We start from the raw sequence: 14,614 nt of genomic DNA on the forward strand, positions 1-14,614 counted from the left end.
ATCTCATAAAGTACTGGTTCGAATTGAAAAAGTGTTGAATAGTCCATTTATCGAGGAAGGCTTTAGGCTATATAACATCACGCTGCAACTATTAGGAGCGAAGAAATAATGGAAATGAAAAACCGGCAAAATTATTTGGCTTCAATGATGCCCAAAATAATTATTCCTTGCGGACGAAGTCGCGGGCACAGCTAGTTATTAAATGAAGTTGAAACAAAAATTTGAATTTGTATACTAACCAAGTGCTCTAGCTTACTATTTTCAAAGTTATCTACATAACTTTTAACCGATGCTCTTACGGTGAGGGAAAACATCGTGAGGAAACCTGCACATGAATGTGTATTAATGTTCGATCCAATACGCGTTAGATTTACCAGCGAAAGTTGAAGAGGTCAGATGGGAGTCGCTTCGTGTAAAATCCTGACTCCACTAATGCAGGATCCATGGTCAAAAGTATAGTCCGGACTCCTCTCCAGAGTGGTGAGGATGCAACCGGGACTAAAGCTAGGAGGAAGAATGTTCTTACACTTTAATCCACTCTTGCGATTCTAGAATAACCCACAAAACCCCAGTCTTTAACCAAGGTGACTCATTAAAACATCATTAAGAGAGGGAATTCTTAGCTGGCTTTTTAGCTGAAATGCGAAGTAATTAAAACATCGATAAATAAGCACCTCAATAGCGTTGATGGATTTCATTAAATTTATGCTTATTCATTGAAATTTTGATCGTTTTTATGGGTCCATAATTGTTGACGCCCAGCTGAAAAAATTGAGAGTAGGAGGATTTAATTTAAAATGTTTATAAGCCCATCCCTTAGTCGCCTTTTACGACATCCATGGGAACGAGATGGAGCGGTCCTATTCTTTTTTTTTTATTGGTGCCGGGAACCACACGTCACAAGTCCCGAGACTTCACTTGTGTAAAAAGAAAATTCCCGTGAATTTGCATTCCCGTAAGAATTAAGGAAAATCCTCTCTAAGTGCACCCCCAGACTACATACATAATATGTAGCGTAGGTCAGATTAAATTGAAATTTTCTAGACTGAGCGGTTTGGGCTATTCTCTTTAACATTTGAACTAGCTAGTACCAGCAACTTCGCCCGCGCAAAATTAGCGCTACCTACAAAACGCAACGAATTTAACGCTACCTACAAAACAATACAGTTTTTTTGCAAATAATTTTTACCAGGATGGAAGGTATGTTCTCATTTGAAACTCCAAATTGTATTATGAATGGGATGAATCGTGAAAATATGTATTTGTACGATGTCGAAATACTTGAGTAATCACATAAATTGTTGTGCGTATATCGCAATAATGAAAAGATATTTTTAGACGAGAGCAACAAGGCGTAGGCGTCATTTACTTGGATTCAATCTATAGAGATTTTTGAGGACAAAACCTAGTTGTTTTAAAAGGAAAACTGCGCCCGCGCGAAGTTAGCGCCACCTTTAAAATAATACAGGTTAAGCGCAAATTCCACGGGAACTGTAGTTTTTTATTAATTAATTTAAAATAAAAAAGAATATGATCACTCCATCTCTTACCTGTGGATGTTGTAAAAGGAGACTGAGGGATAGGCTTACTTATATAACTTGGGATTGCTCATTTAGGCGGTGGGCTAGCAACCTGTCACTATTTGAATCTCAATTCTTTACGCCAAACAGCTGAACGTAGCCTTTCAGTCTTTAAACTGTTGGCTCTGTCCACCACGCAAGGGGTGTAGGTTTATATATATATAAATACATACATGTATGTAAATTTTTAATTAATCTCATGATGATAATTGATTATTATAACTCTCTAATTCTCAACCCTCATCTCCGGTATCTGGCTAAATGATAACATTACGATACTCCGTGCCGCGCCATCCGCCGGGCAGATTAGCGGCCACCGCTGAGCACACAAATTAATTGGGTGTGAATCTTCGTGATCTGTTCACACTTCACTTTCCTGACGGGCACCGTGTCCACTAGGGAACAGTTTTGTGTAAAATACTTACATATAATCACATCTTTTGTGTAGTGCCGTGTGGTTCCCGGCACCGATACAAAAAAGAATAGGACCACTCCATCTCTTTCCCATGGATGTCGATGGCGACTAAGGTATAGGCTTAAAAACTTGGGTTTTTTCTTTTAGGCGATGGGCTAGCAACCTGTCACTATATATGTACCTGTATGTATGTATGTATGTAATCACATCTTTATTCTTAACTGCGTAAACAGGACTGAGCCTGGTTCGAACAGCCTCGAAATGACTGAATAATCACGTTGGCTTTATGATGGAATTGTGATTTTAATAGTGACAGGTTGCTAGTTTTTTTTTGCACATATTACACAGATTGTGTTGATCTCGAAGTAAGTTCGAAACTTGTGTTACGAGATACTAAATCAACGGTACTATATTTTATAATAAATACTTATATAGATAAACATACAAAACCCAGGCCAATCAGAGATAGTTCGTTTCTCATCATGCCCCGGCCGGGATTAGAACCCGGGACCACCGGTGTCTCAGTCGAACGTACTACCGCTGCGCCACAGAGGCCTCCTATCTATTCTCTTAAAGAAGAATTCCAAGTTTATTATCCTTTTCTTGAATTGACTTTTACGATCTGCACAAAAAGTGAAACAGCTGGCACACATCACGTATTTTTCTTCGCTATCAGACCAACATGGAAGCTTTCATTAGATGAATATTCTTCTATTCATTTAGTCGCCTTTAACGACATCCACGGGAATGTGATGGAGCACTGACACGCCGTGTGGTTCTCGGCAATTAAAAATACGACCTTAATTCTCGAGAACCGCACGACACATAGGTGCCATAACATAAGCATCACTTGTCATATACCATCACATTAATATAGAACGGATAATATTTTCTTGGTAAATATCCATTGCAGGCTCAATAACTGATCATTATGCACAATATTTGCTTCCTCACGTACCTTCCCCGTAATGGAAATTTAAATTGATGCCAGCTAACTTAGATAAGAGGAAATTGATGAGTCGTCGATTCTAACTGAAGGTTATCTAAGCTTTCCACGTGCAGTCACAGTGCTTCAATGATAAATAAATATACATACAAACATATGGTCACGTCTTTATCCCTTGCAGGGTGGACAGAGCCAACAGTCTTGATAAGACTGAATGGCCACGTTCAGCTAGCTTCCTATAATTACTACTATTCACTGGAAAGTTTATTAAAATTTCAAACAAATTTTATATTTTAGCAAACTCGTCAATATATGAAATGTTAAAAGTTCAACTTATACCACATGTTGCCATGGCCGCATGTTACAACATCGTCTAGGTATATTAAAATAAAAGTTGATACCAACGCGGACATGGCCATGATGACAAAGTAAATATATTTACGTTATTACTACGAGTAAACCTTAACACAATATTGATAAAATAATGGAGGTCGAATCAAAAGAAACAATACTATCTTTGATAACATTAACTGGATATTTGAAGGATTTAAAAACACACAATATTAGTCGTACGTGATATATTTAATGGTTATGGGTAGATTAAATAATATATACATGCGTCAACCACACCTCTATCCCGGAGGGGTAGGCAAAGACATAGATAACTAAGGGATAGGCTTATAAACTTGGGATTCTCTTTAAGACGATAGGCTAGCAACCTGTCACTATTTGAATCTCAATTCTATCTTAAAGCCAAAAAGCTGAAAGTGGCTTAACAGTCTTATAAATATCACTACATAGTATAAAGCAGTTTCCCACCTCTGTCCTTATGTCTGCATGTATGTATGTATGCTTAGATCTTTAAAACTATACAACGGATTTTGATGCATATCTTTATAGATACAGTGATTCAAGAAGAAGGTTACTTATGTATGAATAGACTGTTTCTATTTATATATCTTTTGGTTTCACAACATTGGTGGACGTCAAATAAATTATTTAAAACTAAATTTACTGCCGCTTCCAAAGCGTCATTACAGAAAGAGCGGTAACAAACTGCACTGCAGCATGTTCTTCAATAACGTCAACTACACAATTATCCCAACTTGAATAGAAATGTGGACGAGAGAATACGTTATAATAATTAATTGATTTATACGAAATTTAAATTTATATTAAAAAAAAATAGGAACACTCCATCTCATTTCCCGTGGATGTCGTAAGAGGCGACTAAGTGATAGGCTTTTAAACTTTTATTTTAGGCGATTTGAGTCTCAATTCTATCATAAAGGCAAACAGCTGAACGTGGCCTGTCAGTCTCTTTAGGACTGTTGGCCCTGTCTACCCCGCAAGGGATATAAACGTGACTATATATATGTACGAAATTTAAATAATAAAAAGTTTCAGGATTCAGGCGTTAACATTTTTTGTCTAGACTGCCACACAGTCTGTCAGTTAGCACATAGATAACACAATAAAAGCCCACACGAACAAAACCCGCTGACGCAACGCCGGCAATCATTACGGCTTTCAGGGTGCAGAATCAATCATTGTCACCCCACGATTCTCATTTAAAGTATCCAACAGACACGCCTGTACATTATTTATTATATTCTTGTTCGCGTTTTACCGAAACTTGCTGTTTTCAGACGCGAATTTTCTTAATTGCGAATCATTATCACAGTTTATCTTTATAGGTTGTAGGTCTACCTGTACTACAGAATCGAATAACTAAATACCGTGGCTTTTATGATAAATTCGTCGATTGCCATTATTATCGAATAGATACCATTTAAACGATGTATACATAAACTTTAAAAATATAATAATATTTGTAGAAATAATACCATTAAAGACTGACACAAAATCCGAAAAAGCGAGGGTATTTAATACCTATAACACTTGTCACTCATTTCGGTATACTTTTGTATTTTGTGCAATAATGTTTAAATTTAGAAATAAAAATTCTCACTTAAAAATCACATTAGGTACATATAAAGAGATAAATATTTTCCATCCATCAAGGTGATAGATGATAATGTATTTCAATCATTAACGAAACGAGTATTTCATCCAATCCTTGAAATAAAAGATCGCATCTTTCACTTGTTAATGAGCCTGCCGGTGAGCCTATTGTTGTTTTAATGTATTCTATTTGGAAAATCTGCAAAGTAATGGAAAGATTACGGCAAAGATTGCTAAAATAATCTCGATTTATTTCATCTGGGAAATACTGGCAGCTATCAAGCGCTCAGAACTTCTATTATTTATTTCGCCTACGATTCAAAGGCAAACTTTTATAATGTAAGTAACAAGGTAACTTCTAATCGGATTTAAAACCTTTCTGGAACACAAGGCCAGAACTGGCTAGGACAGTCAGATTATAACAAAAGATATAATTTATGACTGTCGCATAAAAGATTTATCTATAGTAAAGCTACTGCTCAAGGCTATCTATAATGATATTGATTATTTTCCATAACCATTATGATATGGGATAATATTATCTCGAAGCTAAAGAGGTTTTATTTGAGTAGGGAGAGCACAGAAACAGCGTTAAATTAATTGTTTTAAAGTATGAAGTATGTTCATGTTTACGCTACCAATATGATAATAATTGTTTGCGTTCATCTAATTTACATGAAAATTAAATTTATAAGTCTACTTATAATGATTTTAATAATAAGTAATTACACTTATCGATTTAACTTGCAGTGTAACTTTGAAGTGTAATGTGTAACTTATTAAAGCTTTATATCTTTGTAGGGACTTGAAAATATCTCAAAATATTCTGTATAGACTTTCAAATTTATGTCTTAAGTCTTGATTTTTTAAGCTGACCGTTGACGAGACACTCAGATCTTATAAATACCTACGTTTTACCATCAGATTGGGATCTCAATCTTTAGCTATTTATTAAAAAAGATATTGAAACAGAAGCTTGTATATAAGAATGAAATTTATTCTTGAAATTTCAAACAAAACAGTACCACTAACGACATAAGGTATACACATACTGGAAAAAAATACTAGTTTCTTGATATACCCAAAAAGATGCTATGCAATTATAAGAGCTTAGCTCGCAAAAGCTACTATTTCATATATTATTTCAGCTATTACTCATTACTCAAAAGGCTTAACAACATGGGATTCTTCTTTTAGGCGATGGGCTAGCAACCTGTCACTATTTGAAACACAATTCTATCATTAAGCCAAACAGCTAAACGTGATCCCACACAAGGGAAGGAATATAGACGTGATTTATTATAGATCGTGAACTCAAACATTTCTTTATTCATACAACACAGTCTCAATTTTACATGTTTTGTTTACAAACAGGACTTAGAAATCTACGATGCTGTAGTGGACGTGCGCTGTTACGAGCTAACAGCGTTGTTTCTCTGTTCCCTGTTCGTCCCGAAGTGCGGCCCGCTAGGTCACATGGTTCGGCCTTGTCGGAGCTTATGTCAAGGTAAGATTTTATCAGTGTTAATGTGTAACATATGTAGTAACGCATTATATATATTTTTTGTTGGTTAAATGTTAAATTGTTTTGGATTGAAATAACAAATGACTTACTATTCATAAACTTTTGTTTATATTTTACTCTGATACTATAAAAAAAAGTTTGTATATATCGATGACGTAATAATAGTGACTAATAACCAAATAATACTTTGCAAACAGAAACTATGCGACGCTGCGGTTTCTTCCTGGAAGTGTTCGGTCTTTCGATGCCAGACTACTTGCAGTGCGATATATTCCCTGAATCCATGGACACCGACGTCTGCCTTGGGAACAGAGAGGTCAAAGAAGCACGATTTAGGGCTGCCAAACCAGGTAAGCTTAATAAACATTGGTTGGTATATTTGATAGTATTCTTCTCAAAACGCTTGATTTTATTTTGTTTCTTAATTGATAACTTATTATTTTTATAAAGATATTTTGTATACTATTTTTTTTCTTGAGATTTCTAACCTTCTATGCAGACATATAGCGAAGACTTAATCAAATTAAGTTAGTTACTAAAATTAAGTCTTCTTAAAGAAAAATTATTAATGAAATTTGTTACCCATTAAAGGTACTTTATCTCTAGCAGTAATAAAATATAATATAATATTTTCCAATAGAACAAGAATCAGGAGCACAGACAGTTAATCAAATTCATGTTCAGCAATGTAGTATATTATGTTTGCTGAATAATGCTGGTGCAATTTTCTCGTATCTCAATGCAGTTAATTAGACGCAAGGCGAGACTTCATTAAGTCAATATATATAATTTGTCTTCATACTTGGTGCAATTACATAGAACAACGGGCTGCGAAGTGAAATATACAGTGTCGTCGTGAAGCAGAGACTAATTGGGGTAAATTGCAGGTGTGCGTGTCGTTGCTTGAATTATGTGTTTAATTTCGTTAAAATTTTGAGCATAATGATATAAGTATGGTTATCGGTGCTCACGGTTATTTTATGAGTCACATATTAAAGTTGCAGTATTACAAAAAGAAACGGAACTGGGATTTTGTGCAAAAAATTAGGTTGGTTAGAAGACTTAAAGTTATATTATTTAAAATTACAGCAAGTAAAAATATATTAAAATAAATTGTTATCTAAATGAGCGATGAGTTAGCGGCAACATTATCCATCTTTAAGTGTGAATTTGGAGTGGTATTTGAATTCCGATCCATCTTATTACGATTCGATTCAATCCAATTGATCTTTGCTTATTCTCAACCGCCGCTTGTTCAGTCGTTCCTTTAACTAAGTTAACCGATTTTTCATGTACACTGAAATGATCTTAAAAATTGTTTATTCCCAGTATGTCCAACCGGTTTTCAATGCGACGTGAAGCGTTGTATCCCTCACGACTGGCGGTGCGACGGCCACGTCGACTGCGCTGATAGATCTGACGAGCTTAACTGCGTCTCTTGCAAGAAGAGTGGAGACGTCCACTGTGGGAACCGTCAGTGTATATCCCAGTCGCACATGTGTGATGGGAAGGTAGACTGCCCTTGGGGACAGGATGAGAGAAATTGCTGTAAGTTTCGCTTAGGTTTTCTGTTAATTAGAACATAGTGTTTCTGGTAGACAGGTTTACTGTTTATAGGTAAGCCTTATTGCGAAACCGAGTTGCCATGGTGGCCGAAAGGGTCTTAGCTGATAAATTATTTTGTATTTACTGTTTAAGTCTTAGCATCATATAGTTTTTAATTAAACTGATAGATAATGTTTTTATGCCTATAGGTTTTGTATTGAACAATTTTAAATATAGTTTAATTGTTATTACTACACTAAAGACTTTGGTAATGAGCTTTATAACCAAAACGTATGGAGAATAACGGGTGGTGTAGGAAGTACTTCGAAACATGTACGGGTTGCCAAAGATCTAATATAAGCGATATTTAGAATTAAGGTATTTATTATTATCCATATAATAGACGACACGCTTGCCCTTATCAAAATTAATGACATTTTAGTATCACAAAGCGCTTGACGTGAAATTAATTATTTCTGAGCTATTTAATATGACCCGTAGTGACGACGTATTTTCTAGAACTTTATCGATTCATGACAGGTTGTATAAAGTTGAAGTATTCATGCGAAATCTGCCATTTTAGACGTCAGAAATTTTGAATTTTGTTATGAAAATCTACCTCCTGGCGGGGCACTGCCTTCCTAAGACTTTAGAGTCATTCGACAGGATAAAAGCAGAAGACTGCCGTTGTATCTACATTCAGGTCTAGCTGAAGAAATTCATTTACAAATTATAACTATGATTTTTACATACTTAATCTATAAGTTTGATGTTTGTGATATCATAGCATATTACATCAAAATAAATTTTACCTTTCACTCCCCAAAGATTGGCTTGAAGAGATTTAGCGATAAATCCGCCTTTGCTCAAAATATTCATAATGTATGTTTCTTTTACTTTTTTTATGGGCAATAAAGATAATTTGTATTGTATTGTAAACCTGACTAACCTAAGCCTACAAATCTGATTCATGTTTCCACAGTGAGATTGAGCGTTGCCAATGGTGACGTGGGGAGTGGAGTACTGCAAGTCTACAGAGCTGCCAACCAGTCCTGGTTCCCCGCCTGCCTCACCAACCTGGACGAGAAGACCGCTTTGAAGCTCTGCTCCTTATTGGGTTACTCGTGAGTTTTAATGTTTATTTTGTCAGTCATTTTCCTAGGATACCTTTATTTATTTTACCTTATAATGGATATAATCTCAATTCTATCGTTAAACCAAACAGCTGAACGTGGCCTCTAAGTCTTTTCAAGACTATTGGCTCTGTCTACCCCGCAAGGGATATAGACGTGATTTATCCGTGACAAATTACACGGATTGAGTTAACCTCGAAGTAAGTTCGAGACTTGTGTTACAAGATACTACCTCAACGATACTATATTTTAAAATAAATACTTATATAGATAAACGTCCAAGACCAAGGCCAATCAGAGAAAGTTTCTTTTCTCATCATGCCCTGGCCGGGATTCGAACCCGGGACCTCCGGTGTCACAGACAAGCGTACTATCGCTGAGCCACAGAGGCCGTATGTATGTAAGGCATATAAAAGAAGACTCCTCAGTGAATGCTTGCACATGCACTCTCAAGAAAAATTCTTCCAAATTACAATTGTCTGATAGTGCAACGTGCGGCAGCAGATACACTCTTAATTTTCATGACACAAGTTACACTGTCCCCCCCCCAGGCGTGTGAACAAAAGCGTCGCCATCGGATCATACAACTACGGGGTCGGTTCCCGGGCCGGGCACATGCAGCTGATCGGGGCTGCGCAATCCTACCGCGACTTCCTCCGCGTGGAGGGAGGCTTGTTGGCTGAGCTGAAGCAGTGTCGCAGCGATACTGTCAGAGTGGAGCTCAAGTGCACTCATTATGGTGAGTTTAATTAAGCCTTGTGGTTCTCGGTACTTAAGAATAGTACCACTCAATATCTTATAGATGTCGTAAAAGAATAAGAGAATGGCAAATCAACTTGGGATTCTTTTTGTAGAAAATAGGCTAGTAATCTGGCACTATTTCAAATTCAATTTGAAGTTTTGTTAGTAGTATTCACTTCTTCCCTATTATTAGATATAATTAAACATGCAGAGCAGTGAACATCTTTTTATTCAAGGATTGATCGATGACAAAACATTCAGTGACATTATATATATATTGCATTTTACTTCATTTTCATTACTCTCTTGTCATAAATATATGCTAATAGAATGATTTTAATATTTACTACATCAGGCACCCTACGCTTTTTACTCAGATTTAAATTGTTTTGTTTATAAATTTAATTTTGTAATAATTTTAATCGGAGGTAATTTGAATATAACTGATCGTCGACTTGCTACTACTGTTTTATAATTCCTTTGTCATTAATTTTTATTTTCTATTTTTTAGTTCCATTAGCAATAAAAGCGAAGTTTTTTAGTTTTTTTTAAACTATTATTTATTTTACCTGTGTTTCACAATAAAGATGTTTGATTTGATTTGATTTGATGGAATTGAGATTAAAATGAGATGAGAGTATAGGTACGTATTTATTTACCAACGAAAGCAGAAGAATACAGTTTGTCAATATCGAATTTTTTCGGCTTATTAAACAGCTTCGTGGAGCCGAGAGCCGTGAAATTGTGCTGACGTGGCTTTTAACGGCTCACAATATAAGCGATAATAACTCTTCACGCAAAGTAGCTCTCAGACATCGTTTACGGCCGCAAAATTTTACATGTAATCGGAAATACTATGGAAATATAAAAGAATAGATGTGCCGTGTGGTTCCCAGCATCGATAGAAAAAAGAATAGGACCACTCCAACTCTTTCTCATGGATAACGTAAAAGGTGACTAAGATAGGCTTATAAACGTGGGATTCTTCTTTAAGGCGATGTGCTAGCATTTTGTCACTATTTGAATCTCAATTCTCCTCGTATCTTAAAGCCAAATAGCTGAACGTGGCCTATCAGTCTTTTCAAGACTGGTGGCACTGTCTACCCCGCAAGGGATATATACGTGACTCTATGTATGTATGAATAAGGCAAAAAATAAATAAAGGTATCCTAGGAAAATGACTTACAAAATAAAAAGTAAAACTCACGAGTAACCCAAACGATCCTTGTTATTAAATAAACAAAGGCGAAAATAGATTAAAAAAATCATCATTTTTATTTCCAAAGCTTCAGCAATAAGCCAATATTCTGAAATTACAATAAAGCTCTATTATATCTCAATTAATTGATTGTTGTAACGCATCCTCAATGCTTTTAATCTGCGCTGCCTCTTTGACTATGGATTTTCCTTTTTATTTTGGTTGACTGGAAGAAATCCCGATTGGGATAAGTCCGCCATTGTACATATTCTTTTATATTCAATAACTGTTCTGATTTTGTTATATTTATTTTTATGTGCAATAAAGAGTTTACAAACAAACAAACAAGCTCTCTGAAAGCTTATTAAAGTATCTTTTGACGTGGTGGAGTCAAAGCCCGCCGGTGCAAGAATTATTTTCCAATAACCGGTGCATAATAGAGCTTCTGAAAGCCGACTTGCAATGAGCTTTGAGGCTTCACCGCTGGAATATATTTAGTTCTAGACAGTGAATGAAACGAAATGTATTGCTAGTATTTTTTCTACGAGTAAAATAAGTCATCGAGTGCTTTGTTGATCGTGGGAATGAATTCCGACTCAAAAGATTCTAATCTCACGGTTATCCTGTTAAAATAACACTTTTTTGAGACTTAACTTTGAACCGATGTTCTTTCCAACTAATATCATAAATGCGACAGTTAGTTTAAAGTGATAGTGCCGTGTGGTTCCCGGCACCAATAGAAAAAGAATAGGACCACTCCATCTCTCTCCCATGGATGTCGTAAAAGGCGGCTAAGAGATAGGCTTACAAACTTGGGATTCTCCTTTTAGGCGATGTGCTAGCAACCTGTCACTATTTGAATCTCAATTCTATCTTAAAGCCAAATAGCTGAACGTGGCCATTCAGTCTTTTCAAGACTGTTGTCTCTGTCTACCCCGCAAGGGGGATATAGACGTGATTATATGTATGTAGTTTATTTGTTGTCTCTTCATCTACTTAACCAATCTTTCGAAATTTTGCGTAACTTAGAGTCTTGAGAAGGACGTAGAATACCGTTCATCCCGGTAAAAATATAGTTCCCGTAAGATTTGTGAGACAATCTATGATACGAAGCGACTCCCATCGGATTTCTGCAACGGCAGAGAAACTTAACCTCATTATAGGATCACGCTGTACTAGTTAAATGTATCTATTCCCATAGTTGTATTTTACGTCATTAATTGGAAAAAAAAGAACATTTTCTCTAGTGCCGGAAACCACACGGTTCAACGCCAATAGCCCTAATTTATTGCGGGTTATACCAACTCTGATCATTACTCAGTTCTAAAACTAGAAACATGGGTTTTCCAGAACATAAAAAGCCTCACTCTCCAACGTTCGAATGGTCATACATTTTAATTTAGGCTCTTTAGAATTTCAATCGAAGTAAAAAATAAGTCAGAAAACCTTGCAATTTTCAAATCTAATAAGGCAAAAGTAATCTGGTAACTTGATGGTAATTAATTTAACAAGAATGCCAGTTACTTTTAATTTTTCGACAAAAATGTTTCTTCAACTTTACTAATAACCGCCAAACTCGAAATGAAGCCGAATGATTTATTTTACATTATTCAAATGAGATGGTTTTGAAATCATTTTTGGTGGCACAATCGGTCGAGCAATCTAATTTGAAAATGTATTCATCTACCAAGTGAGACTTACAGGTTTTTATATGTTTGTAATAACTAAGAGCTTTAATATTGATTAAAATTATTGATTAAGTTTCTAACTAAAGTTACGTTAACTAGGTGTTTAATATTTATCGATTAGTCGTTAATTAATAAATTTGATTAATTACTATTATTGATTAAGTTTTTTTCACCAAACATATAGGTATATTTGTTGTTGGATTAGAAACTTGTCACTATACTTATCTTAATCTGGATGAGGAATTCAGAATTGTGGTGAATATTGGCACTAAGGGTTAAAGACGTAATCATGTGTGTACATATATCACCTACGTCATACGCCAAAGAGATTGAATGATGGAACATACAAATGAATTAAGTCCGCCAATTGTGCCGTGTGGAATACATTCATCGTGCCGTGTGGTTCCCGGCACCAATACAAAAAAGAATAGGACCACTCCATCTCTTTCCCATGGATGTCGTAAAAGGCGACTAAGGGATAGGCTTACAAACTTGGGATTCTTTTTTTGGCGATTGGCTAGCAACCTGTCACTATTTGAATCTCAATTCTATCATTAAGCCAAATAGCTGAACGTGGTCATGCAGTCTTTTTAAGACTGTCGGCTCTTGTCTACCCCGCAAGGGATATAGACGTGACCATATGTATGTATCTATTCATATTTTGTGCAATGAAATTTAAATAAATAAATAAACACTATCGCTGTCTCGTTTCACGTCAATAAAAAGTGAAACAGCCATAGTTTTTTACAAGCAAATTATATAGGAGCTGTAACAATGTGTATCTTCAAACACATACTGCGTACGTTTTCATGTTTTAAACAATGTATAAAATAACGTACAAGTCGACGCGAATTTCCTCAATATTTACACGCTTGTGTATCTTCCGCTTTATTTCTTACAACATTTCAATTTTCCCGAACCGCAACATTTATCTACTTAATTAAAATTAAAACTAAATTAACCATTAAAACGCTACGTCAGACGTTCGTAAGCGCCCATAAATACCGAGACCTTTTTGAGTATTTGAAAAAGAAGCCTTGCCCCGCTTATTACAAAGATGAAATTTCTATTACTTTGAAGTATCTCATTACCTGTAACGACCACTCGTAAGTTTCTCGATTTAATACAATCGCATCGTCTTTCATACGGGTTCGTGGTTTATGGCGGCAAAATAAAATAAAATACCTACTCCAAATGTGTATCTTTACAACTGTACGCTACGCTTTATGACATTGTTTGGCGATGTTTCACGGCTCTATATCGGTTATCTTACATATATATAACATACATATAACCATGTCTATAACCCTAGCGGGGTAGACAGAGCCAATAGTCTTGTAAAGACTGATAGGCCACGTTCAGCTGTTTGGCTTAATGATGGAACTGAGATTCAAATAGTGACAGGTAAGGTTAGGTTAGTTTGGCTTAATTATGGAACTGAGATTCAAATAGTGACAGGTAAGGTTAGGTTAGTTTGGCTTAATTATGGAACTGAGATTCAAATAGTGACAGGTAAGGTTAGGTTAGTTTGGCTTAATGATGAAATTGAGATTCAAATAGTGACAGGTTGCTAGCCCATCGTCTAGAAGAAGAATCCCAAGCTTATTAACCCCTTGAATGTAAGCGAAGAAAAATAATATTACCTACCCCGAACGTTGACAAAACACAGTGTAGTTTTATAAAAAATTCCAACAGGTTTTATTCAAATTGTACCAGGTAAAGCGATCTAAAACCCTTGCAAAAATTTTACAAGTCTTTCGGCAGATTAATATGAAATTTTTATTAAATTCCACAGCACAAAGGACGGATGAAATAAATTATCCCGAGGGCTTGTTAACGATCTTTCAAAATCGATCAATCAACCTTTATAAATATAGG

At 35.6% G+C, this 14,614-nt stretch overlaps 1 protein-coding gene across 1 annotated transcript in view; it reads left to right on the top strand.

The window, feature by feature from the left end:
• LOC106132963 (atrial natriuretic peptide-converting enzyme) overlaps nucleotides 1-14,614 on the top strand; it is a 137,292-nt gene that overhangs the window by 107,403 nt on the left and 15,275 nt on the right. The window contains exons 7-11 of the mRNA XM_060949075.1: nucleotides 6,281-6,413; nucleotides 6,629-6,781; nucleotides 7,761-7,979; nucleotides 8,959-9,100; nucleotides 9,661-9,848. Of these exons, the coding sequence (XP_060805058.1) occupies nucleotides 6,281-6,413; nucleotides 6,629-6,781; nucleotides 7,761-7,979; nucleotides 8,959-9,100; nucleotides 9,661-9,848 (835 nt within the window). The remainder of the gene's footprint in view (nucleotides 1-6,280; nucleotides 6,414-6,628; nucleotides 6,782-7,760; nucleotides 7,980-8,958; nucleotides 9,101-9,660; nucleotides 9,849-14,614) is intronic.

This window comes from Amyelois transitella, chromosome 3, assembly GCF_032362555.1.
Source record: "Amyelois transitella isolate CPQ chromosome 3, ilAmyTran1.1, whole genome shotgun sequence".
Classification (NCBI taxonomy): Eukaryota; Metazoa; Arthropoda; class Insecta; order Lepidoptera; family Pyralidae; genus Amyelois; species Amyelois transitella.